The sequence below is a fragment of the Pelobates fuscus genome, chromosome 1 (assembly GCF_036172605.1).
Source record: "Pelobates fuscus isolate aPelFus1 chromosome 1, aPelFus1.pri, whole genome shotgun sequence".
NCBI classification, from domain to species: Eukaryota; Metazoa; Chordata; class Amphibia; order Anura; family Pelobatidae; genus Pelobates; species Pelobates fuscus.
In genome coordinates, this window is record NC_086317.1 from 109870487 (window position 1) to 109896949 (window position 26463).

General features: G+C 41.5%; 1 protein-coding gene across 1 annotated transcript in view; it reads left to right on the forward strand.

Annotated features, from left to right (window-relative positions):
• Positions 1–26246, forward strand: part of PUDP (pseudouridine 5'-phosphatase) — a 310602-nt gene extending 284356 nt beyond the window's left edge. Inside the window, exon 4 of the mRNA XM_063444281.1 lies at positions 26003–26246. Within this exon, the coding sequence (XP_063300351.1) occupies positions 26003–26179 (177 nt within the window). The 3' untranslated portion in view covers positions 26180–26246. The remainder of the gene's footprint in view (positions 1–26002) is intronic.
• Positions 26247–26463: the final 217 nt, after the last annotated feature.

The following is a 26463-nucleotide window of genomic DNA, read 5'->3' on the forward strand; positions in this document are numbered from 1 at the left end:
GCTATTGTTAAAACAGATATGAGTGGTGGCACTGACTGTGCAAATGGGCAAGGCATCCAACCTGACACAGAAGCTGTCAGGCAGGCAACTGCTCTTCTATTACAGTGAAAAAAATGATTTCTTTAAAATCTAAAGCTTAAGCTATTGTTAAAACAGATATGAGTGGTGGCACTGGGCAAGTAGGCACAGTATCCAATGTGAACCTCACACAGAAGCTGGCAGGCAGGCACCTGCAATTACATTACACAGGAAAAAAAAAAAAAAAAGCAGCCTGATGTTATAGCCCTAAAAAGGGCTTTTTGGGGTGCTGTCCTTACAGCAGAGATCAGATGAGTCCTTCAGGATTGTAGTGGACACTGAATACCCTAGCCTAGCTATCAATTTCCCTATCTAATCAGCAGCAGCTAAACTTTCCCTCCTCTCACTAAGCATGCAGCTTCAGAATGAATCGAAAATGGATGCTGGGAGGGAGGTTGGAGGGTGTGGAAGGGAGGGAATGCTGCTGATTGGCTGGAATGTGTCTGCTGACCGAGAGGCACAGGGTCAAAGTTTGCCCAATGATGACGAATAGGGGGCGGATCGAACTGCGCATGTGTCCGCCCGCCGCGGCGAACGCGAACACGCTAAGTTCGACGTGCAGTAAGTGACTCGTGCACATTAAGCATTCCCCATAGCCTCCATGCTTTCCTATGGGACTTTCCCTGATACTGGATGTCCTCATGCAGAGCATGAGGACGTCCAGCATTGTTTCAACATGAAGCTACAGGATGTGCTTATAGTGGATGTCCCACTAAAGGCAGCCTTAGTGCTGAAGTGTAAACAATGGGGACCAAGGGGGACAGAGACAGTGCACCCAAACCACTTCAATGAGCTGAAGTGCTCTGGGTGCCTATTGTGCCCCATTAAGATGTGTATTGCTGGTACATAAACTTACAGACAAAATAACAATTCTGTGTATCTAGATTGATATTCAGTCTAACAAGAAAATGAGACATGTAAAGGATCCATGCAATATTTTTATGTGAACCATGGTGATAAAAATACTCTGGTAGAACTTGTCAGCTCCAGTGTAATTTCATTAGGGTAGAACAAGATTTCCATGTTGACTAATTTTAATTATGTGTATAGTTGGCATCTGTCCTCAGCACATGATGCCCAAGTCCTTCCATCAGCACATCTTCCCTGACATTCCTCCTTACTGCAGTGAGGGGAATTAATGTTACCAGAGGAGGATAGGCTGTTTGGAGAACTTTGCCTCAGTGCATGATTGAAGATACATTTTTATTTTTTTGAAGAGGGATCATGCCAGTAAGGGTTGACCCATCTAAAAACAGGATTTGATTAAATCACTAAACACTAGATTTTGTCTGGATGGTGACATTTTTATTAAAACTAATTATGTTTTAGAATGTGGTCAAAGCAACTGTATCTGCACCAATGAGCTTGGATGCATTCGGTGTCTGGTTTAAAGAAACAATATAGGGTCAGGAACACAAACATGTTTTCTTGACCCTATAGTGTTAAACCCACTATTTAGGTGGCTTGCCACCCCTCCACCCCCTTAGAAGGAATTAAAACTCACCTTATTTCCAGCGCGGCCCCGCCCCTGATCTGCCTTCTTGATGACATAATCAGAATAGCCAATCAAATTGCTAAAATTAGCAAGGAGGCGGATATGGGCGGGGCCAAACACCTTTTGGACAATCAGCACTTCTTCATAGAGATGCATTGAATCAATGCATCTCAATGAGGAAAATTCAGCTTCCCCATGCAACCAGGAAGCATCTCCAGTGGCAACCTGAGGTGTGGGCACTTGGAAGTGTCCCTAGGGGCAATGTAAACACTACCTTTTCTCTAAAGTAATGGTAGTGTTCCTGTCCCATGTAGAGACCCCTGTGTGTGCCATGACATTAATTTAAATTTAAAAAAAAAAAAGAAAAAAAGCCTTTTACTTATTTTTTCCCAGGTGACCAAGAGGCATGGTCCAATCCAATGCTCTTCGTAGAGGAGCAATGGTGACCTGAAGTGCATGCAACGTGAGTGCCTCATGCGCATTCAAGCTTCCCCATAAGAAAACATTGACACCAATGCTTTCGTAGTGGGGCTGCAACGTCAATCACATGGGTTGTTACTGCAGAAGGGCCTCCAGTGGATGTCAGTGTAACAGACACATGAAGTATGTAAATATTTACATTTCTGCAAAACGGAAATCTTTCACCTTCAACGGTTAAATCCTTTAAAACAGCATAGCAACCAATGTCTCTAGGTTGTAAGTAAACCCTGCATTTTAACAATCTTGAGGTGCTCAATTATTCCTCATGCCTGTCACTTGGGATCATTTTATGATTATTATGATACGGTGCTGTCAGTGCTAATTGTCACCTGATTTCACTGGTGGGTTTGACACTTTTCAGTCTCCCTTGACTTAATATACCTTGTCTGTTATATATTGTCTGTTATATATAAATGTATATATTTACATTATAATTTGTTGTCATTTTTGTGTAATTTATTATGTTTTCACAAACTGTTTGGAAGCCCTTCCAGGTCTATCGGGGGACATGTGGTCGCAGGTGTGTTCTCTAATCCTGTATTCTAACTCCACAAATTTCCTTTCCTGCTTTCAGTGTGTGCTTTAGGAAAAAAAAAAGATGAACCATAGTCAGCTACCAAGTGTTCTATTGGTTCTTATAGATATGAACATTTTCTTTAGTCTATAATATCATTGTATCCTTTTATTTGAGGAGTTATTGTCCTTTTTATGGAATTAATTTAGACTGTTCGTTTTATAAGCAATTTTTATCATGTTTTTACAGTGGGTTCTAATTTATATGAATGCAGATCAGTAAAAACAAACAAACACCCTGTTGTTTAATCTCTGTGTTGTAAAGAAATGTTACCAATATTACCATTCCATTGCACTTATAATAATACTTCTACTTAAAGGGAGACCATAGTAACCAGAACCGCTACATCTTAATGTAGTGGTCCTGGTGTCTATTGCAGGTCCCTGCAGTGTTAGCACTGTAAACACTGCCTTTTCAGTGAAAAGGCAGTGCTTAACTTGGTGCCTAGTAATACCACTAGTGGCAGTCATTTAGACAGACACTATAGATGCTTTCTCATTCATTGGCATTTTGTGTCTCTAAGCTCTGCATGCAGATGCTGAATGTTCCCCATAGAGATGCATTTAGTAGATGCATATTGGCGATACAATGTTTTGCCACGCATGAGCATTAGACTCTCAATGCTTTCTTATAGAAATGCATTGGATTGGCTGCGATCATCAAGATTGATGATCCCAGCCATGGAGGCGGAGCCACGAAGGGCTAGCTGCGGGGAGTCTGGCATAGGAAAAAAGCTAAGTAAAATCACCTTTAACTGCACCGAGAAGGGGTGGTCACCTAAACAGCCACTTTAGCACATGTTTGTATTCCTGACACTATAGTGTTCCTTTTAAAACCATGTCAAGAGTTAGTTCCATGTAGTGCACTCCACATAGCATGATTCATACATAATGGTAATGTTTGGTCACTTACTTACCTATTCTCTTATAAAGCAAGCATATATTTTGTTTAACAATCTCTCTATCCTCAGGGGAATATATTGTTATTAATGCAAAGTGCATATTATTATTTATATTAGGAAATTTAGTACTTTGTAACTAAAGAGTTTTGTGAAACCGTATATTATGTCTACACAGTATATACAAAAGGTAACCAATAAAACATATATATGATAAATAAATACACCCAGTACTTGTCTGGGGAAAAACATTATCAGTCATACAGCTGCTGTCACATACACATTTCTCATTACTCACTTACAGTAGCATCCATCCCTCAACTATCGCTAGTCTGCACAAAATATCTATGACCTCTCTTATTCATATTTTCTGCTACAGTAGTGCCTTATCCATCCTTAACTTATCAATCCATCTTACTTCCACTGCTTCCCATACCGGTTCCAAATTTTTTGCTCTGTCCAGGAAATCAAACCATATACTGGGGTGATTTATTTATTTCATCAAATTATGGGTATCTAAAATGCCTTATCTTGACATTTTTTAAGATTATTAATGAATGACATACAATTACATGTATTGTAGTGTTTCATGCAACGTTTGAATTCTTATATTGTACATTTTTTAACATATCTATCTTTCTATCATATCTATCTATCTATCTATCTATCTAATAATTCAGTGTATACATTATATTGTTAAGTAAATTCAATAAATTGACTAATATTAATATTAAATGATGTATGTATGTGAATGAAATCTTAATGGCAAAAGTTAGGCAAAAATAGCTGATCTGTAACATTCTACAACTCAACGCTCATCACCACTGCTTGTGCCTCAGTTTAGCCATTCAGGGTTAATTCACTGCATTCAGAGTTTATTAAATAAGCCTAGTAGATAATTTTCCTTTTTCATGCAGGTGAACAGAGAGTGTTACGAAAGAAGAAATTAAAGGGACACCCTAAGCACCATAAAATGTTAACCTGATTTTTGCTTTTTGAAGTATAGATTATACCCTTGCAGTTGCACTGCTCAGTAATTTGCCAGTAAGGAGTTAAATGAACACTTTATGTATCCAGATCACTTCAGCTCATTGAAGTGGTCTGTTGCAGTGTCCCTGTGCCACTTAGTCCTACAATGTAAATCATTTCAGTTTTGGTCAGCTAACTGATCACCTAACTGATGCTGGACATCCTCACACTCCGCATGAGGACATTCAGCATCAGTAAAATCCCCACAGAAAATCATTAAAGCAATGCTTTCCTATGGGGAGGGCCTAATGCGCTACATACCCAAACTCTCTGGCCTCAAAAAAGACCCTAATATAACTTTGTATACCTTACATTGTAGAATCCTTTGAAATCACATTGTTTATATAGTCCCAGCCACACCCCCATTGCATGTTACTCATACAGCCTCCCTAAACACTTCCTGAAAAAAAGAGTTTACAAAATTGTTTCCCCATATTGCTTAGTGTGTTTAGTTTAAAATTTCTTCTCTTCTTACTTGCCTGTTAAAGCCTGCAACAGCATCCTCTGTGTAATTTAAAGGACCACTCTAGGCACCCAGACCACTTCAGCTTAATGAAGTGGTCTGGGTGCCAGGTCCAGCTAGGGTTAACCCAATTTTTTATAAACATAGCAGTTTCAGAGAAACTGCTATGTTTATAAATTGGTTAAGCCTTCCCCCTAATCCTCTAGTGGCTGTCTCATTGACAGCCGCTAGAGGCGCTTGCATGATTCTCACTGTGAAAATCACAGTGAGAGCACGCAAGCGTCCATAGGAAAGCATTGTAAATGCTTTCCTATGCGACCGGCTGAATGCGCGCGCAGCTCTTGCCGCGCGTGCGCATTCAGCTGACGGGGCGGAGAGGAGGAGGAGAGCTCCCCGCCCAGCGCTGGAAAAAGGTAAGTTTTACCCCTTTTTCCCTTTCCAGAGCCGGGCGGGAGGGGGACCCTGAGGGTGGGGGCACCCTCAGGGCACTCTAGTGCCAGGAAAACGAGTATGTTTTCCTGGCACTAGAGTGGTCCTTTAAGTTTAATAGAGGAGGAAATAAGAACGTCAAAAGTAAACATGCTGTAAAATTGAACTTTTCTCTTATGGAGAATATGTAGGTGAGGTAATTGAATTCCTAAATGGCAGAGGATTGAGGAGTGAGACTGCTGAGGCTTGATGTATACATCAAAATTGCTTCATTACGCTAAAGTTGTCTGGGTACTGATAGTATCCCTTTAATTCCATGTCAATGAGGTTTGGGTAGGCTGCTTAATTGATGTATGCTTATGACTGACTGTGCTATCTGATTGGTTGATGTGTCTAGCATAGAAATACATTTAGATTTAATTTCAAAATACAGTCCAAATGAACTTTCTAAGGCATTTTTTCATCCATAGATGTAAATGTACAACCGTACAACTTCAGGAAACTTCATGTTTAGCAGTATGTTGCTGTGGTCCATAATGTTGCAAAATCCCATTTCTTTCCTGAGATTAGTCATTATTCATATTTATAATACATAAGTACACAATATCCAAGATTTCACAAAATAATTGCACAGTTTGAATCTCTAAACACTTTGTGTATTGTATATAACATTTCACAGTAAATAACTAAAACTACTTAGGTTATTATTACTATTATTATTACTGGTATTTATAAAGCGCCAACAGATTCTGCAGCGCTGTATAATTAGTAGAGGACATAAAGTATAAACAGACGAATACAAAAGGTAGAGAGGGCCCTGCCCGTAAGCTGATATCTAGCCATTTAAGCTCTTTTATACAACATGCTTAGCTAGATAGCCCATGAGCTTACAATCTAAAGATGCAAAGGTTGCTTAGTCTATTTAATGCAAATCAAGTTATTGATTAGACTTTTTTTTTCATATGTGAAAAATGTGCTGATTTACATCCCCAAACTCTGTGGCCTCAAATAGACCCAAATGGTTATTTTGAAATATTTATTTTGACCTTTTTCCTTAAAAGGTCTTTGGATATCTTTAAGATCCATATATGTAGCTTTTCCTGACACATAGGGTTACTACAGACAATATTTCTTATCAATAATAATAAGCTAGTTGTAAAAGATTTATAAGCATTGGCATAAATGTGTTTTACAGTTTAGACATGTATTCCGACTAGTTATCTGACAATATAATATAATCAATACTTTGATTTATGTTGTTCTAAAACCATAGAAAATGATGAAAATGAAACCATCTTCTATTTTTAAGCTAGACTATGTATCATATATATCAAAATCCAAATAGGTTATGGTGGGGATTGTGATTGAAAACCCCTTCCACCTGAAGTCTGTGGATAGTTAATACAATGTTAAACAAAAATCTGCACACCAGTCAAGCCATAAGACTTGCTGTCCATGAGTGGTTCACTGGTTTTGCTTCTTTTCCTATATTGTGTTTCAAGCTGTTGTATACAGCAAACACAGACTCAAAGGAATCCATGTTTAAAATGGAATGAGTCAAAAATTTGATTCTTTGTTAAACTAATTTGCATATGCTCATCCATAATCCTTTGCGGTTGTAACATCGCTGCAGTTTTGGGATTTCTGTCGGAAAAGTAAGTCTTATGGCTTGACTGGTGTGCAGATTTTTGTTTAACATTGTAATATATATATATATATATATAATATCCTGATACTATTTGAAACCACACAAATATAATTTATAACATATAACACAATGCACACATGATCTTCATAAAGAATTCCAGTTTGTACAGTCTACCCTTGCAGCTAATACTTTTCTTATATTTATATCTGTCTCTAAAATGTAGTTTTATAATGCCATTTTATGAGCCATGTTAAGTCTGAAGAACAAACTTTAAAGCAGTGATTTGTCAAACTTCATAAAAGTCTGTATGTAAAGCTGCGTTGTATTTAGATGCAACAAAGGTAACTAAATCAATGGATTGCTGTATGGATTGTAATTTTTTCCATCTCTTTAAAACTTAAAAAGGGAGAAAAATTGGTGGGCCAAATTCAGAATAGGATTTGACAGGTAAATAACAAATTTGTTAGTAGTTATTTTTTTGTTGTTGCAGGTACATATTATAATTTAATCTTGGGAGATTCATCATGGGTTATTTCACAAAGAAACAAGAAATAAAAAGTAGTGAAATTTTATTTTCAAAACTGAGACAAGTGGTCGGCGAGCAGGTAATTTCAAGAAATTTTCAGATAAATTGGCCGCCTCATTCGCTCAACCATTCAGCTCCCGATTACTTCATGTGGGGATATCTGCAGGAGCTGGTTTAAGTGAACAAAAAATTCAAGCTCTAGGGCCTCAAACATTAACTAACATTATGAACAATGTGATCGAAAGAGCCCGACTTTGCAAAGCGGGAAATGGAGCTCCATTTAAAAGATGTTGTCTTCAGTACCTAGTCAAACAAATTACGTTAAATGGACACTATAGTCACCCAGACCACTTCAGCTCAATGAAGTGGTCTGGATGCAATGTCCCTCAGGTTTTAACCCTTCAAATGCAAACATAGCAGTTTCAGAGAAACTGCTATGTTTACATTTGGGGTTAAGCCAGCCTCTAGTGGCTGTCTTCCAGACAGCCACTAGAGGCGCATCTGCGATGCTGGGGGCATATTATGCCTCCATCGTGCAGAGCGTCCATAGGAAAGCATTAAAAAATGCTTTCCTATTGACAGCTTGAATGCGCTCGTGGCACTTACAGTGCATGCGCATTCGGCTCCGCTGACGTCTGCAGAGGGAGCTGACGTCGGTGGGGGAGGAGAGGTCACCAGCGCTCAGGGAGCCCGGCGCTGGAATAAGGTAAGCTGTTGAAGGCACCACGGGAGGGGGACTATGTTTGCCTGACACTATAGTGATCCTTTAAGCATTCATTGTATGTAATATCATTGAAATTAGTTCATTAATAAAAAAAAAAAGTAATTGACTCTTCAAATCCTAATCTGAATTTTGTCCCTCCCTTTAAAAAAGCTTAGCAAGTTGCATGCTCAAGTGCGTAGATAACATGCATGCACTTAACAAATGGGTAATAATTACTGTAGTGAAAAATAATTGTGGTATAGGAAGGTGCTTTCTGCTGCTAAACTCTTGACGATTAGTTTGATTTGGGTTTGCAAATTCTAATGAAAGCAAAAAATAAAATAGACCTTTCACCCGTTTAAAATGTTTAATTGATCAGGAATGGCTAACATTAACAAATACTGCTATATAATTTAAATTTTTTATATAACATCAAAATATTACGCAAAACTGCACAATAGGTTATCAAAACAGACACTAAATGCTAAATGGGGAAAAAAGGGACAATTGTGGAACAATTGCAAACCCGGAACGTGTCATTTTCAGCAGTGGTGCTGCTGTAGAGACCAAAATTGATACAAAACACAGCTTAACAAACAGCCCGCACACAAAAATACAGTTTTACATTTTACAAGGCCCACGACTACGCCACAGTGTACGTAGCCCTGCTCAATGAGCTTACATGCTAGAGGGAGTGGGGTAAAGTGACACAAAAGGTAAGGATAGTATTGCAAGAGACTAATGACAGTTGCAAGAGTCGGGAGCCATTAACAGTTTAATTGATAAGTTTTTATGAAGAAGTGGGTTTTTAATAATTTTTGAAGGAGTGGAGACTGGGTGAGCATCCAATGGAGGAGGGAAGTGAGTTCCACAGGAACAGTGCAGCCCTGGAGAAGTCTTGAAGGCGAGCATCAGAGGTGGGAGTACGGACAGAATATGATTGACATATTAGAACAGTAGGTCAAGAGAACCCTGTGCAAACAAGCTTACACGCTAAAGGAGTGTAGGGTTGTATCCTGCTCAACACTAGAAAATAAGTTATATTGTTTCTTTTATATCTGCCCTGATCTTTTTGTAACTTGATGCAAGCATGCCAAGTCTATAAATTGTTTATGGTTATTCACAGATACTAGTCATATTTTCCCTGTCACAACAGGTGCACTAAACATTTTTTATATTGATTGCCTGTAGAACTCATCATTGCAAATGTTAAACAAACAGGATCAACTAAACCTTGTTTATGGACCATTTGCTCAATTTTAGAAGTCGATTTACTGATATAGTAGTGGACACAAATAATGAAGTATTCTCTTCCCATGATGTGAATTCTAGTTAATATGAAAAAGTACTAGATTGAAAATGAAGAGATTTGACATTATTAAACTTTTATACTTTAGTAAAACCCTTTAAATAATCAGTGACATTAAAAAGGCATGATGACTCTCTACATGCAGAGCCTATGCCAACAGAGAATTCTCTACTTATTTAACATTAGCATATAGTGCCCAGCTGTTTGAAAACGAGAAGGGCATTTCAAGTTCTTAGAGTCTTTAAGGACCGTACTGCTATGACAAAACATTCTGGCTTAATAATACTTGTGACCTTTTTTTATTAATAAAATAAAATGTGTGAGCATCAGTTATTTAGGTCAATCAAGGATTTTACTAGAGGATGTATAGCCTTGTAGCGCAGAAAGAAATGGTGGTATTTGTCATGAAAGAATTCAATCTTGTTAATAGAATAAGATAAAACATAAACAGGAATTGTTTATACAATGCAAGCTTTAGAAACAGTGTTCCAAACTTTGTTCAAGGTCCTCGGAAGCACATCAATAGGCTACGCTATTTATTTTTTCAAATGCAAAGTATATTTCAAATGCAGTTATATAACTAACAAATAATTTATATTTAGCATCATTTACTGTTTCTTGGTTTTTCAATCACAACACCTGCAGATGTCTTTGTTAATCTACCTGCTATAAAGAAATCATGCAGGGGACTGCTTTTGTAAGCCATTTTTTGTAGGAAATAACTACATGATATCATTGTATTAACCTTTCAATGCAAGAATAATCTTTCAACATATCAACATGTTAACCATTCATCAGAGCAGGGACACACAGAGAATTGATTTGTACATAAAACCAGTACTTTCTCAATCTACCCCATCTACAAACTTTCATTAGAATTTCATAGTATTCCATTGTTTTGCAAATTAGTATAGTGTGCCTTTGTGAAATTGAGCAACTCACATCATATAGAGCGGTTATATTGATCTACACTGCGTGTTGTTTTCTGTACCACCAGTCACTATATACTGTTGTTAACATGAGTTACAGACATTTATGACATCCTAGTTAATAACTTTTTAATGAGATGCAATACTATAGAGAATATATATATATATATATATATATATATATATATATATATATATATATTCCAATTTTGTATACTCCAATATAAAATTAGCCCTCTGGGCCTTTTATCCTTTTTTATTCCATCACAGCAATATAGTTAATGTTTTAGTTACGTTTTACACTTTCCTCATGACAGAAAGCTGGTATTGTATTGGAGTGTATCCCAAGGCAGGGATTATACTACCCGTGCAAAATACAGCAAAGCTCTTAGTAGCTCTATATAGTGTGAGTGCTTTTTTTTTGGCAACCCAATTATATATTCATCCTGTTTTATTATACTGCACTGTTATCTGTCTTATTTCTTGCCATTTTAAATATATATCCTTCTGTTTGCTAAGGAATACATCTATAAATGTATTCATAGTAAGTCTCACTGTGGTTAAAATGTAACATTTTACGTTTGGGGAGCAGTCTACCATTGCTTGTTCTTGTTATATTAAATCAATGGTTAAGATTCAGTGAGGGCTAGTAGGTAAAGTCGGGTCCTAATAATCCGATTGTTCCTGTGACATTTTCTAATTGATTGTTAAATGTTCCCCTTTTTATAATATTGTAAAGTGCTGTATAAAAGTTGGCACTATATAAATGATAATAGTATAATAGTAATAATAATTTATAAATGTGAAATAGAAATATTTGACAGCAGACAAAAAAATACCATTTGGTCCATGTAGTCCTTAAAGAGCAAATCTTAAGGTAGAATTACCATATTTAGGTCATTTTCATCCCAGTAAAATTATTTTTGTGGGTTATCACTTTATTTATGAAATCATGAAGTCTTGATGTATCCCTGCAAAATAAATCTGATCGCAAACACTGCCATTTTGAGTTAAATGTGTTTATTTATTTTTATTTTTTTTCTCCATAACTGCTCTCTTTTGCTGGTGCTTTCTTAGCAATCTACTTGTGATAATGAGATTAACATCAGTGTAGGAACTCCCCCAAACAAGGGCAACAGTGACAAAGCATATATTCATTCCATGCATGCAAAGACTATATAATTAAAGATATTATTCATGACAAAATGAGATGCCATGTTTTTTTCGCCCATTATCTTCTCACACAATCCTTGGAATTAAACCGCAGTTCTTTCATTTATAATTTTTTATGTTTTTACACACTGCACTTCTCTTTTGGAAATTGCATTAAAGTTTGTAGAAACAGATTTTCATGGTTTGCACTGGTGATGATTGCTCACAAATAGCCCTGAAAAATTAAATCATGTTTGCCATGTTTGGTGTTTCACCTGAACTATTTGTAAAATAAAAACAATGGATTATGTGATGATGTGTTGAGCGAGTAGTTACTATATTCTACTCTACACAATACAAGTTAATTAACTCTTGTGTTTTTCTTATCAGAGATTACAATCTACTTTAATTGTGAAATTAATGACCCAACTGCTTATAAACCAATTTATTGTATGCTTCGGAAAAGTCACTTACACTCAGAGGATTTTAATGTTCTCATTAAAACCCATGACATGATGGCAGTTTTTAGGTGTATTTCTCATGGCTGGATGAGTCCAGTTTAAAAATAAAACAATAAAGTTAAAAGAATCAAATAAAACACATTTACATTTTCTTAAAGTTGGTCTTGGTGATATACGAAGATGATCTACATGTATAATGTGAACATATGCTAGTATTCACCATGCAAATCTTTTTTCCCCCTGAAGAACTATAGAGGTAATATACGAAAGGAGCTGATTCATCAACATTGTATTCTATTGAAATGCAAATATTTATGGATATTAACTTTTTTTTTATTTGCTGATGGCAGGAGAGGTCACAGGTTAAAGTGAATATGTGACTTTTGATATACATATTTTTAGGTCTTTTTTAATTTATTTTTTTAACTGTATTTCGATTGTTATTCCTTAGTGTAAAACACAGAAATAACTGTTTCTCTAGATCAGGAAGACATAATATTTTATAGTTTTTATCATATTAACATTAAAGCATTTTACGAGGCAGGATACATTTGGATGTTTCTAATTTTAAATTTATATTGGAGTATACGTGTTATTATACCCAACTCCATCGTATACTATTTTTAATGGATTTGCCTTTGAGTTTTATTTTTTTATTTACCACAATTCTGTTTCATGTGATGAGATTTGTTACAAGTGTTATGGTACTTTTTCAGTAAACCAAAATGTTTAAATGTCTATCTGTTCCTGTCCAAATTAAAGAGAATTGAATTGCGTATATACGCTGAAGTAATTCAGTCTGACACACGGAGTTCAGGTTAAAATAACTTCGAGGAAATTTATTGGCAAGTGCAGAAAGAGCGGGCGCTTATTATCAAGATATCAGTGAATAAACATCATTAATTGGATTAATTGTTAAGTGTCTGGATTAGTGTCCTCCTATCAATATAATTAATTGGCTCAAAAACTAAGTGGTTAGCTCCGTGTCCACCCACCAAGAGGTGGTATTGTTTTGGACACGGGTGGGGACAAGGGGGTCTTGAGCGTCATTTTACACGGTCAGTGATGTCAGGTCTTGTGGTCAGGTGCAAGGTCTCTTATGAATAGAACATTTCATTACTACAGTGTTCTCATGGCCTTCAATTTATACTATGTTGCGAGTTAGGGGAAATTCAGCAGTTCCTGGGTTAGTCATATCCTTATGGAGAATACAGTCTTTGTCTATTGTGTTAGATGTGCTGAGAAATTCTGTCATGTAATGTAGTTTTCATCTGGAGAAGTCAGGTTATGAGGACAAAATGGAGGATTTGTCACAGTATCAGGTTAAAATGGAGTTAGTGCAATAATTCAATACAAGTTCAATAAAGATTTTTTAATAATTCTACATCAGTCCCCCCTATGAAATGTTAGATTCTAAGAGATAAAAAAACTTTATTTGTTAATACCGGAAGACGTGTTAGCCCAAAGGCACAGAAACCCCGTGGCCGCTAGCTAGGTGTTAATGCAAAGTGCAAGTCTGTCCCTAATTCTGACCCTAATAGGCTAACTCATCGTCAGTATGGCTCTCGAACACTTCACACCCATGGGTGGCCCATGGCGGCTAACCCACCACTTCTCCACACGGGGCCTTTACCATTCACTGACAGATGCTGTCCCTAAGGTGGTCCCTTCCTAGAATTCTCGCACTTTATCATCAAAAGGGATAGATTGCAGCGGCAAACAGGGTGAGTTGAGATCCTGGAAATCTTGGTCATCAACTTCAAGATGTGTGAAAGTGGGTGCCGCTTGGTCAACAGTTTTCGTGAGGGCTTTCCTCAGACAAGGGAAGACACAACAAAAGAGAAGAGCAAAGATAAAAAGAAAAATTAGTATTGCCATACCAATATGCATTAAAGCCTTTTGCCAACCCGTCATCCAACCAAACCATCTGTCCCAGGGATCTTTTATCCCAGAATTCCTTTTCAACTCTTCTGAGAGGTCATTTAATTTCGCTATGGCTAATGTAACTTTACCATTAGGACCTGTGTTTTCTGGGATGTAGGTACAGCATGTCATGGTGTCGGGCAAAATTTTACATACCCCTCCTTTTTCGGCTAGGATCATATCTAGGGCCATTCTATTCTGGAAGGCCATTTGGGATGTGGCCTGTAACTGTTCGGCTAATCCCTGGAGGGCATCTCTGGTGTAATTAACAAAACGCTATTGGTTGTAATAAATGTAATTTATCCAGTTTAAATTTTTGTTTGCGGTAACTATGGTAAAAATTGATTCAAACCCTGCAGCAACTTCATCTCTTGCTTTAAACTCATTGGGAACCCCCCTAGGCACCCCAATGGCATCAATGTAAATGTGACGGTCAAAACTTCCTTTTACTGGGGCTTCACGCTTAACCTTAGTGTGGCTGGACTCATGGGTGTTGAGGTGTGTGTCAGAGATAATGTGTATAGGCATAATGGCCTTGGTCAAAGTACACTCTCCCCACCACTCCGTGTCCATTCTGGATCTTAGCTGTAAATCCCCACACAACCAGTAAATGTCTCCCAGTGACCTAGTGTGATGCTGCAGTAAACGTACAGGAACAGTTCTGTATGTAGCACAATAACCTTTGGGAAAGTTACCCACAAATTTACCAATCCCATCGTGCATGGCATAGCAAGTATAATTACCTTTATATACGGTAATACCATTAGGGGGTCTGACACCTTTGGCTAGAAGAGGATACTCTGCTGTCCATCCTTGACATATGGACCTGTTAACATTGTATTGGTAGGCAAAAAGACTTAAAACACAATTTTCTACATCTACTGGCAGGGTCAAAGGCACAGTACCCAGATGAGGCCGGGCACCACCACACACATAGCATGCGGTTCTGTTATGTTTGTTGGCATTATATTTCATCCATTCTAACCATAGGTTAATATCATTAAAACCTGTTTCAGCGGCCATGGTATCTTCGAAGGTGGGGTTAGCAATGGCCATCATGTCCTTAAAGGACTGGATGTGTGGTTTTAATGGGTTTGTGACCATGTGAGTGGCTCCTCGCCACTCAGGGGAATTACACATATCTTTAAGGTAGAAATGCCCTAATTTGGTATAGGAACCCTTTTTCCAATACATTCCCAATACATATCGGTCTGCATCTGTTGGGCTTGGATGCTCAATATTAAGAATTAATTTCATTGGTGTGCCTCCTCCAGGCTTTCTCAGAGTCATTCTTTGAAGGAGGGACCTACCATGATCATCTACTTTAGATAAGGCACTTTTTGGCTTGTAACCCCAGGAAGGCCCGGCATTCCATCCCGCCGCCCCCCAATGGCCACAATTGTGCCCCCATTGTTTGTCAACTACACAAACATATGGGTCTTTTGCATGAGGGATATCTCTATAGATATTCTGGATTTGTGCTGTAGAGAATGGGCATTCTACGATGTCACAATAATCAAAGGTATAGGTAGCCACACGGGTACATGATGAATTATACCAGAAGGCAGGGCCGGCGCTACCATAAGGCGGCCCAGGCGGCCGCCTTAGGGCGCACCGGCCCTGGGGGCGCAAAATCAGGCTGACCGGAAGGAGGGAAGCGCACTGCGCTCCCCTCCAACCGACGACCTTTTGTAGCGTGGCCGAGCGCCCGGTTCTGCAGGCGCGCGAGGGAGCACTCTACCATGTGTGCTTCCTCTTCAGCTCCCTCGCGCACCGCGTAGGGATGCCGGCGCCGGAAGATGACGTCATCTTCCGGCTCCGGTATCAGTATGCGGCGCGCGAGGGAGCTGAAGAGGAAGCACACATGGGAGAGTGCTCCCTCGCGCCCGCCCGCCAGCCCGGGAGACAGCCAGCCCGGGAGACAGACAGCCAGCCAGCCACCAAGGGAGACAGCCACCAAGGGAGACAGCCACCAAGGGAGACAGCCAGCCAGGGAGACAGCCAGCCAAGGAGCCCAGGAGCCCAGCAGCACCACTGGACCCCAGGGAATCCCTTCAGCACTCCAAAAAGGTAAGGAGGCTGGGGGATTAAATTAAAAAAAAAACATGTGTTAGTGTTAGTGTGTGTGTGTGTGTGTGTGTCTGCTAGTGAGTGTCAGTGTGTGTGTCTGCTAGTGAGTGTCAGTGTGTGTGTCTGCTAGTGAGTGTCAGTGAGTGTGTCTGCTAGTGAGTGTCAGTGTGTGTGTCTGCTAGTGAGTGTCAGTGAGTGTCAATGAGTGTCTGCTAGTGAGTGTCAGTGTGTGTGTCTGCTAGTGTCAGTGAGTGTGTCTGCTAGTGTCAGTGAGTGTGTCTGCTAGTGTCAGTGAGTGTGTCTGCTAGTGAGTGTCAGTGTGTGTGTCTGCTAGTGAGTGTCAGTAAGTGTGTTACTGTGTGTCTCTTACTGAGTGTGTTTGTGTGTGTATTAGTGAGTCTGTTTGATGTCTGTTAGTGAGTGTGTGTTTGTCAGTGAGAGTGTATGTATGTCTGTCGCTGAGTGTGTCTGTTAGCTGGTGTGTATGCATCTGTTCGTGAGAGTGTGTGTGTGTCTTCAGCACTTACCTTTCTCTAGCGCCGGACTCCCTTGGCGCTGGGGATCCCTCCGCCTCTCAGCTCTGAATGCTCTTGCCGCGCATGCATTCAAACCGCCCATAGGAAAGCATTACTCAATGCTTTCCTATGGACGTTCAGTGTTTTAGAATAGCGGAAGCTCCTCTAGCGGCTGTCAGTGAGACATCCACTAGAGGCTGGATTAACCCTCGGTGAAACATAGCAGTTTCTCTGAAACTGCTATGTTTTCAGCTGCAGGGTTAAAACTAGAGGGACCTGACACCCAGACCACTTCATTGAGCTGATGTGATCTGGGTGTCTGTAGTGGTCCTTTAATTGTGTGTGCATCTGCATGCACTGGCGTACATACCGCGGTCGCAGGGGTCACATCCCTGCGACCAGGTGCCCGCCGCCATGATGTCTATATGCCTGCATGTATGTCTGTGTCTGTATGTCTGTATGATTATTTCTGTGTTTGTATGAACCTTATTTTGAACGAGGGTGGGGGGCACCAAAATGCATCTTCGCCTGTGTAACTAAAAATCCTAGCACCGGTCCTGCCAGAAGGTGTACCCACTAACATCTTTAGTGATGGCTACCTGCTGGGCCTTAATTAAACTAATTAAGGAGACTATGTACCAGAGGTACATGGTTGTGCGGTATCTGCTTCCTCTGGGGCAGGAGACTTCTTGCAGTGGGAAGCGTGGATCCAATGTGGCCTGCCGGCCAATTTGACGGAAGTTGCGGTGATCAGGAGAACTTGGAATGGCCCGTCAAATCTTGGTTCCAGGGTACTTTTCCGCACGAACTTCTTAACCAGAACCCAATCTCCGGGAAGCAGGTTGTGGGTACCTGTGTCCAAATCAGGATCTGGAATTGAAGAGAAAACTTGGGCATGTATTTTGTTCAAGGCACTTGCAAGTTCAGTTACATAGTCTACTAAAACATATGATTGAAGCTGTAACTGCTGCGGATAATAACAACCTAGTCTGGGTGCTGTCCCAAATAGAATTTCATATGGGGATAACGAATGCTTCCCTCTAGGTGTGTGCCTAACGCTGAATAAAGCTATTGGCAGGCTTTCTGGCCAGGGCATCTTTGTTTCTTGTGACATTTTTAACATTCTGGCTTTTAGAGTGCCGTTCATGCACTCTACTTTACCACTGCTTTGTGGGTGGTAAGGGGTGTGAAAGGCTAGGGTCACCCCCAGAGCAGTCCAAATTTCTTTAGTCACTGTTGCTGTAAAGGCTGGGCCCTGATCACTTTCAATGACTTCTGGAAGTCCAAATCTACATACAATGTCTGTAAGTAGGTGTTTTGCGGTTGTTTTTGCAGTGATATTGGTCACAGGGTAGGCTTCTGGCCAGCCTGAGAACATGTCCACTATTACTAGTGCATATTCATGAGGCCCACTCTTGGGCATTTGGATGTGATCAATTTGAATTCTCTGGAATGGGTACATGGGTTTTGCTAGGTGCTTTGCAGGCACCCTGATTGGTCTTCCTGGATTGCATTTTGCACAAATGACACAGGCCTTGCAGAAGCTGTTGATCAGAGTTGTGATTCCAGGTGCTTCATAATACTTTTGAATGAGGGCGGCCATTAGGTCTTTTGACAGATGTGCAGGTCCATGTGCCCATTGGACAACTGCTGGATATAAATTTCTTGGAAGGCAAAATTTAGAATTGTTGTAGTAAATTCCGTCCTTTAGGACAGCTCCTTTCTTCTTCCATTTCTGGATTTCTTCAGGGGTAATTGCAGCTTGCTGTTCCCGCAGAATTCTCAGATCAGTAGGAAGAGTTTGCAAGGTAAAGATAGGAACTTCTTCTTCTTGTCCGGACACTTCTTCATCCACTTCCTGCAAATCTCTGGCTGCTTGCTTAGCAGCCTGATCAGCCAAATGGTTGCCCTTTGCTTCATCTGTATCCAACTTCCCATGTGCCTTGACTTTCAAAACGGCCACTTCTTCAGGGAGTAGGAGGGCATCCATTAGTTCCTTGATTGCAGAGCTGTGTTTGACTGGTGTACCGGCAGTGGTAAGAAATCCCCTTGTCTTCCAAATGAAGCCGAAGTCATGTGCCACACCCAGAGCATATCTCGAATCTGTATAGATGTTGGCACGCTTTCCTTCTGTAATTTTGCATGCTGAAGTCAGGGCTTGTAATTCAGCTTCTTGCGCAGACATTGCTGGCGGTAAAGATGATGACTTGAGAACTTCTTCTGTTGTGGTTACGGCATATCCTGTGTGGTATTTTCCTTCTTCATCAGCATACCTTGAGCCGTCCACAAACAGGGTGAAATCCGGATTTGGTAATGGATTCTCATGCACAGTTGGTAAGTGCACTGTTTCCATTTTCATCTGTTCAAAACAGTCATGAGGAGTTTCTGGGTCATAGTCATTCACTATGACCAGGTCTTTAAATTCTTTTTCCAGGAAATGGCGTGGCCATGCTTCAAGAAGATCAGTTGTTGTGTATTTGGCAATGCCATTTTCCTGTAGCTGTGATTCATCCATGGTGGCCCATAATTTTGCCATAGGCCCAAGATCATTCCATGATCTTGTTTTCAACTTGGTAACAGGGATATGTGGAATAGCAGTATCCCAATGGCGGTACAGGTAATTGAGTTCTGAGGGCAGTTGGATCAGGACCATGCTATTGCCTTCGGAGTCACAATAGAAATCCTGAGCAGTGAGCTTCACTTCAATCCAGTGGTAAAGCTCATCTTCGTAGCAAGGTTCAGGAGTAATGTTTGGCTTGTACCACATGGTACAGAAGGCATAATCCGGGCCTTCACAGAGAGGTGTTTTGCCTTCGTAAAATGTTAAATGTGGATGCATTATTTTCTTGATACATCCACAGAGGAGGTATATGTAGGTTTCATCCGTGACAAACCCATAGTAGATACCCCCCTCAGGGAGTGGAAGAAGAGTGGATGGGTTAAGAACTTGACATCTTTGTATAGAAATGTTGTCAGGCAGAAGAAGATGACATTGTAGACGCAAGTGTCTAGCAGGAGACACGTGCTTGAGCTGTACTTGGTTGATAATGGCAGAGATATCATGAGGAGCCAAAACAACCAGAGGGTGGCCAATGACCAGATCAGAAGTTCTTTCAATGAGTTCTCTTGCAGCAAAAACAGCCCTAAGGCAGGAAGGGGCACCTCTGGCCACAAGGTCCAGCTGGCACGAGAAGTATCCAATAGGCCTCTGGCGGCCTCTTAAGTCATTAGTTTGGGTAAGAACTCCTGTAGCATGGCCTTGTCTTTCAGAGACAAATAATTTGAAAGGTTTGGTATAGTCTGGTAGGCCCAAGGCAGGAGCAGAAGCAATGGCACGTTTAAGAGATTTGAAATTGTCCAGAGCTTCATTGGTCAGGCTGAATGGGTCTGACTTGAGTGCATCATAGAGAGGTTGCATAAGCAGAGAGGCTTCTGGGATCCATGCTCTGCAATAGGAAATGAGGCCTAAGAAGGCATGAAGAGATTTTGAAGTCCTTGGGGGAGGAACGTCCAGAACTGCTCTGACTCGGTCCCGAGTGAGATGTCTGGTACCTTGAGATAGGCAATGTCCAAGGAAAATTACTGAAGGTTGGCAGAATTGCAGCTTGAGAAGTGAAGCCTTGCATCCTTGTTCTGCCAAATAACAAAGTAGACTAATTGAACACTTTTCAGTAGTGGGTATATCATCTCCACAGAGCAGTAAATCATCCACATACTGGAGCAAAACAACTTCTGGGTGTTCAGCTTGCCATGGGTCAAGGATGGTACACATGGCCTTTGCAAATTGACTTGGAGAATTTTGTGCTCCCTGGGGCATGACAGTCCATGTATACTGTTGCATTTCATGGGTGAAAGCAAACAAGTATTGACAGGATGGATCCAGTGGAACACTGAAAAAAGCATTAGCCAGGTCAATGACTGTGAAGTACTTTGCAGATGGTGGGACTCCAGAGAGCAGAGTATGGGGGTTTGGCACAAGAGGGGTGTCCAGGACAGTTGCTTCATTGACAGCACGGAGATCCTGAACCATCCTGTACTTCTCTGGCTCACCTTTTGGAGTTTTCTTCTTCACAGGAAACAATTGAGTATTACATTCTGATTTGCATTTCACTAGAGCACCCTTCTCCAAGAGTGCTTTGATTTGGATAGAAATGGCTGCAGCCTGTGCTGGTTTGAGAGGATATTGTGGTTTTCTTGGTAATTTAGCTCCTGGTATTAGCTTTACCACCACAGGTGGAACGTTTAGGTGACCTATGTCCTCTGTACCTGAGGACCATAACTTAGCAGGCACCTCTGTTTTTAACATGTCTGGGAAATTGGACCTTGGTGCTGCTGTTTCCCTACGGGAATCCTCTAATTGCAGCATCAGGGGTAGGGAGCACAAGGCTGAGGTGTCTGCAACAGATAGAGGTGTAGACATTTCTACCTGTCCATCTGGAGTGAAGGTTATAGATGCCTGCAGGCGTGAGAGGACATCAGCGCCTAACAGGTTAATTGGGCATGTGGAGGAGCAAGTAAGCTTGTGCCAACTCGCAGAGGGGTTGTTAGAGGACTGTGTCTCGGTTGGCCATCCACTCCAACACAGGAGACATCAATGCTTGACAAGAAAGATGGATCTGGCAGGTCTTGTTCTCTGAGAACACTTCGGGCTGCACCTGTGTCAATAAGAAATGTGGTAGGTTGGCCTTCAATGGGTAAAGTCACTGTGGCAAGTGCCCCCCCCCCTTTATCCCCTGTAGACACTGCCATGACAGGGGTTAATAACACAGGTTTGCCAATTTCCTAATCATCTGGTTCCTCAACAATTGGAACCGTTTTCTCGGCCTTAGGGGCCGGGGCAGGCTTGGAAAACTTTTTGGGCTCCCCTGGTTCCCTTTTAGGTTCTGGACAGTCACTTCTGAAGTGTCCCTTAGCCCCACAATTAAAGCAAGTTACATCCTCTAGCTTGACACCCTTGGTGCCAGGGGTGATGGGGGTGGCGCGGGCCACCATGAGGGGAGCTGGATTGGGTCTTCTGGGGGTCTGGGCGGATTCCAAACCTCTAGCAACTAGGAGTAAAGTATCCAGAGGAACAACCTTATATTCAGGGCGTGCAGCAATGATTCCCTTGCGTATGGAGTCTTTAACACCTTGGACAAACGCACCTGATAGCATTTGTGAATGAATTTTGTCAGTGAGATCAAATCCTAAATCTGTAAACATTTGATACAGTCTTGCATGAAACCTTTCCACTGATTCTCCTTTGTCTTGCACAACATCAGTAAGGCCAGCAGCTTGATCTGCAAGTTTATCCTTAGCCCAATCTCTTAATTGATTGCAAAAGGTTATTCCGGAGGGGTAATCAACATCACTTGTAAGCAGATCTGTACTGAGGTGGCGGGCCATGCTGGGCCAATATGCATCCCCTGCTTTAATAGCACAAATGCTCAGTAAGTCACGCCATGCGGCGGAATAAGTCTTTTGAATCTGAACTATCCCTCGGTAAAAAGGCATAGGCTGCTTTTCTGGGTCGGGGAGAGATTTCATTAACGCACTAGCTTGAGTGGGGTTAAAGGCAACATATTTAGGAGGGGCCCGTTCTCCCCGACCCTTATGGCCAAAGGGATCTTCTATAGAGCGGTGGGTTGAGACTCTCGCAGCCTCCAAAGAATCCTGAGACAGCCTGTCATCTCTGTCATCCTCTTCCTCATCTAGCTCTATTATCTGGGCCCTTCTGCGTGAGGGGATTACCTGAGGTGATAGAGCCGGGGGATGAGAGGGAGTCCCGGAGGCGGGAGTCGCCATTGAGTCATAATCTTGGGATCGGTAATCACCGGGAAGCACCGGCATCAGGGGCGCTGAATGACTGGGGGCCGCCATATTGGAGGCGGGGAAGGAAGTTGCATTGGGGTTAAGGGAAGAAGCGGCGGCCATGTTGGATGTGGGCACATCCGGGGCAGGCTGTATCGGACTGGGCATGACCGGAACCTGGGGAGTGGCTTGGGGAAAGGGGTATGGATAATTTGGATAGGGCATGGACATGGGGTATGGGAAGGGGTATGGCCAAGCCATCTGGGCAGGGGCTGGGGCGGAACCTGGAGTGGGCAGGAAGGTTGGGTAGGGATTGGCAAAGGGGGTGGGAACCTGGGCCGTGGTAGGGACGGACAAGGGAGAGGATGGGGAAGAATCAGTAGAGGCGGGTGAAGAAGGAGGAGCCGGAGTGGGATCAGCAAGATTGACAGTGGCAGGAGAGGAGTGGTTAGCTAACTGGGCAGATGCAGATGGGAGGGTAGGATTATCAATGGAGAGAAAGTGCGGGGAAGGAATGGCAGATGAAATGTTAGCATTAGACATAGAAGGTGGCTTAGGAATGGATGAGGATGATGGGAGTGTTGGGGAAGGAGAAGGGGAAAAGAAAGATCCATCAGAATTCAGGACCGGGCAAACGGGGGAGGTGACGGGATGGGTGTTGGGAGGATTGGGAGTGGGGAACATAGTCAGCTGGCTATCACCTATTGCTGACTGGACCTTTGGGATAGACATCCCCTGGGCGCCATTTTGGGGCGCTGGCTGAGGAAAAGCCCCAGCAACACAGTTATTATGATACACAAACAATTTCACACCCTTGTGAATTATTTCTTCCTCAACCCAACCTTCTTGCTGAATAGCCTTCGCTACTCTGTACCATGCTTCAGCTGTCTTTAATAAATCATTATTTGCAAGTTTGCCTTTCTTCTCCATCAATAATCTACGCCAACTTTCTGGTTGCAATCTACCACATGTAGGCACAGCAATTTTACATACTTTTGCAATCTTTGCAACACCTTTAACCATCTCTTCACCCTCTCTGTCTTCAACTAAATCACATGCTAGCCAGCCCTTACTGGGCTTACTCAAATCCTGCCACATAATCCCTTTTCCCCTACACCAGCGTCCTAGATATAGGGAAAGATAAGGAAAGTTGAACAGGAACGTCTACAATGCTCGACTGCCACTTTGAGGAAGGTGGGTCCTACTCAAGTGCGTCTTCCCAAAACGTAGACTAGTCACTGAATCCGCCTACCCGGGATGGTAGACACGGATTGGAGCGAGGTGAGAAGTGTGTGACCAATCACTTCTCTATTAAGAGGAATGGGAGTGGATAGTGTAATAGGACAGGAAGTGTAGAAAAGGTAAAAAGATAAGGAAAGAGAATCCTTAGAGACAGACACAGGAGTTTGAATGACTCCTAATTAAACAAACAAGACAACAATACAGTTGAAATACAGTGCATGCATCACAGTTCAAATGAAATCAACAGTAATCCCTTTCTTTTACTCATGTGCTTACTCCAAAGTCACCTCCCTCAATCTCGTAGTGTCCCCACTCGGAGAACGACTTTCGTAAGTCTCACCAGCGGCCAAGGATAACAGCTAACACCGGTCCGAAATCCATATGCCTCCCTCGTTACAGCAGTCCACTAATAGTGGCCGCGCTACCCTCGCCCTCGTAGTGCCCCTATAAAACCCACTTTATAAGTCTCACTACCACGTGATGCGGAAAACAAGCAATGCCTACTTGAATCCCCCCAGGAAACTGAGTCCCCTGCCACAAGACTAAGTCCCCTACCACAATTAAATAATCAGGAAGCCTCCAACTCAACTAGAGCCGGAGGGTCCGGGTCTGGAAACCCCCAACTCAACTAGAGCCGGAGGGTCCGGGTCAGGAAGCCCCCAACTCAACTAGAGCCGGAGGGTCCGAAAGCGCACAGTGAAGCTAGCTAGGCTATCAAAGTGACACAAAGAAGGATCACAGGAAATTATGAGTCTACACAAAATCCACAGTTCCAACACTCCTCTTTTTCCTTACAGCCACAGCCACGAGGCTCCTAAAAGAGGTAAACAGGCAAAGAAGACCCCCAGGAAAACTTCCACAGGTCTACCCCCCTTTTTCCCTACAGCCACAGACACGTGGCTCCTAAAAGGGGTAAAACAGGCAACAGGACTCCAGGCAAATCCCCCGGGTCCACCCCCCTTTATCCCAAAAGGGGAAACAGACAAACACAGGACCCCCAGGCAAACTACCACGGGTCCACCCCCCTTTTATCCCAAAAAGGGGAAACAAATAAACATTCAGCCCGGGCAACCAAACTAGACCATGCCAATACAGACACACCCAGGCAACAGATAGACTAAATGCAGGTAACAAATGGGTAATGAGACCCCGGGCAAGATATTACCTGTCTTTGATGTCCTCCCGGGAAGCAGTCACAGACACGTGGACGGGTCAATCAAAGGGACCGGAACATACCGGTGGCTCTGCAGAAGTCTCTACCGTGTACCTGGAGGTGATCAATCTCCTTTCCTTCCCCCCGGATTCCTCCGTCCAACTGCGTCTTCCTTAGGACGGCTCACCGGCCAGACATAGCCCGGGGTCCCTGTTCGGGCGCCAAAGTTGTTATGGTACTTTTTCAGTAAACCAAAATGTTTAAATGTCTATCTGTTCCTGTCCAAATTAAAGAGAATTGAATTGCGTATATACGCTGAAGTAATTCAGTCTGACACACGGAGTTCAGGTTAAAATAACTTCGAGGAAATTTATTGGCAAGTGCAAAAAGAGCGGGCGCGCAGGCCCTTTTAAGAGGCATTTTCGTCATCATTGATTATCAAGATATCAGTGAATAAACATCATTAATTGGATTAATTGTTAAGTGTCTGGATTAGTGTCCTCCTATCAATATAATTAATTGGCTCAAAAACTAAGTGGTTAGCTCCGTGTCCACCCACCAAGAGGTGGTATTGTTTTGGACACGGGTGGGGACAAGGGGGTCTTGAGCGTCATTTTACACGGTCAGTGATGTCAGGTCTTGTGGTCAGGTGCAAGGTCTCTTATGAATAGAACATTTCATTACTACAGTGTTCTCATGGCCTTCAATTTATACTATGTTGCGAGTTAGGGGAAATTCAGCAGTTCCTGGGTTAGTCATATCCTTATGGAGAATACAGTCTTTGTCTATTGTGTTAGATGTGCTGAGAAATTCTGTCATGTAATGTAGTTTTCATCTGGAGAAGTCAGGTTATGAGGACAAAATGGAGGATTTGTCACAGTATCAGGTTAAAATGGAGTTAGTGCAATAATTCAATACAAGTTCAATAAAGATTTTTTAATAATTCTACATCATAAGCATAAGTATAGAAATGTCGTCCTATGGTTTCATCTGTCACTGTATTTTTTCTTGCTAATTGTCATATAGAATATCCGACAGTAAAGTGTAAATATCAAATACTCATCAGTTGGTCGAAAACTCAAATAAGAACATTGTCATTAAATATAGTGAACTATATTTTTCCTTTTTCCTCTAGTGTCTTGTGTTTGAAGATGCTCCTAATGGTGTTGAAGCAGGATTGGCAGCTGGAATGCAAGTAGTCATGATTCCAGATGAAAATCTAAATCAAGATTTAACAAGAAGAGCTACTCTTCTGCTGAAATCGATGGAAGAATTTAAACCAGAATTGTTTGGTTTGCCAGCCTATGACTAGTTACTACTCGTTAGTTGCTGATGTAATTGCATTTTTGTCAAGTAAATAAAATAAAGATGTTAATTAAGTTTTTGATGTCATTCTTTCTATGCAAAGTCTGCATCTATTTGCTAAATTACAATAATATATTTGACCAAAGACAATTATACATTTACACACACTGATGAGTGACATATATTGATGTGCAACAATCATGGATCGTAGTGGATATTATAATTTAACTATTTACCTAGTTCATGGAATCGTTGAAAGACTGTCTTCACATTATACCTTGTGCACTTGGT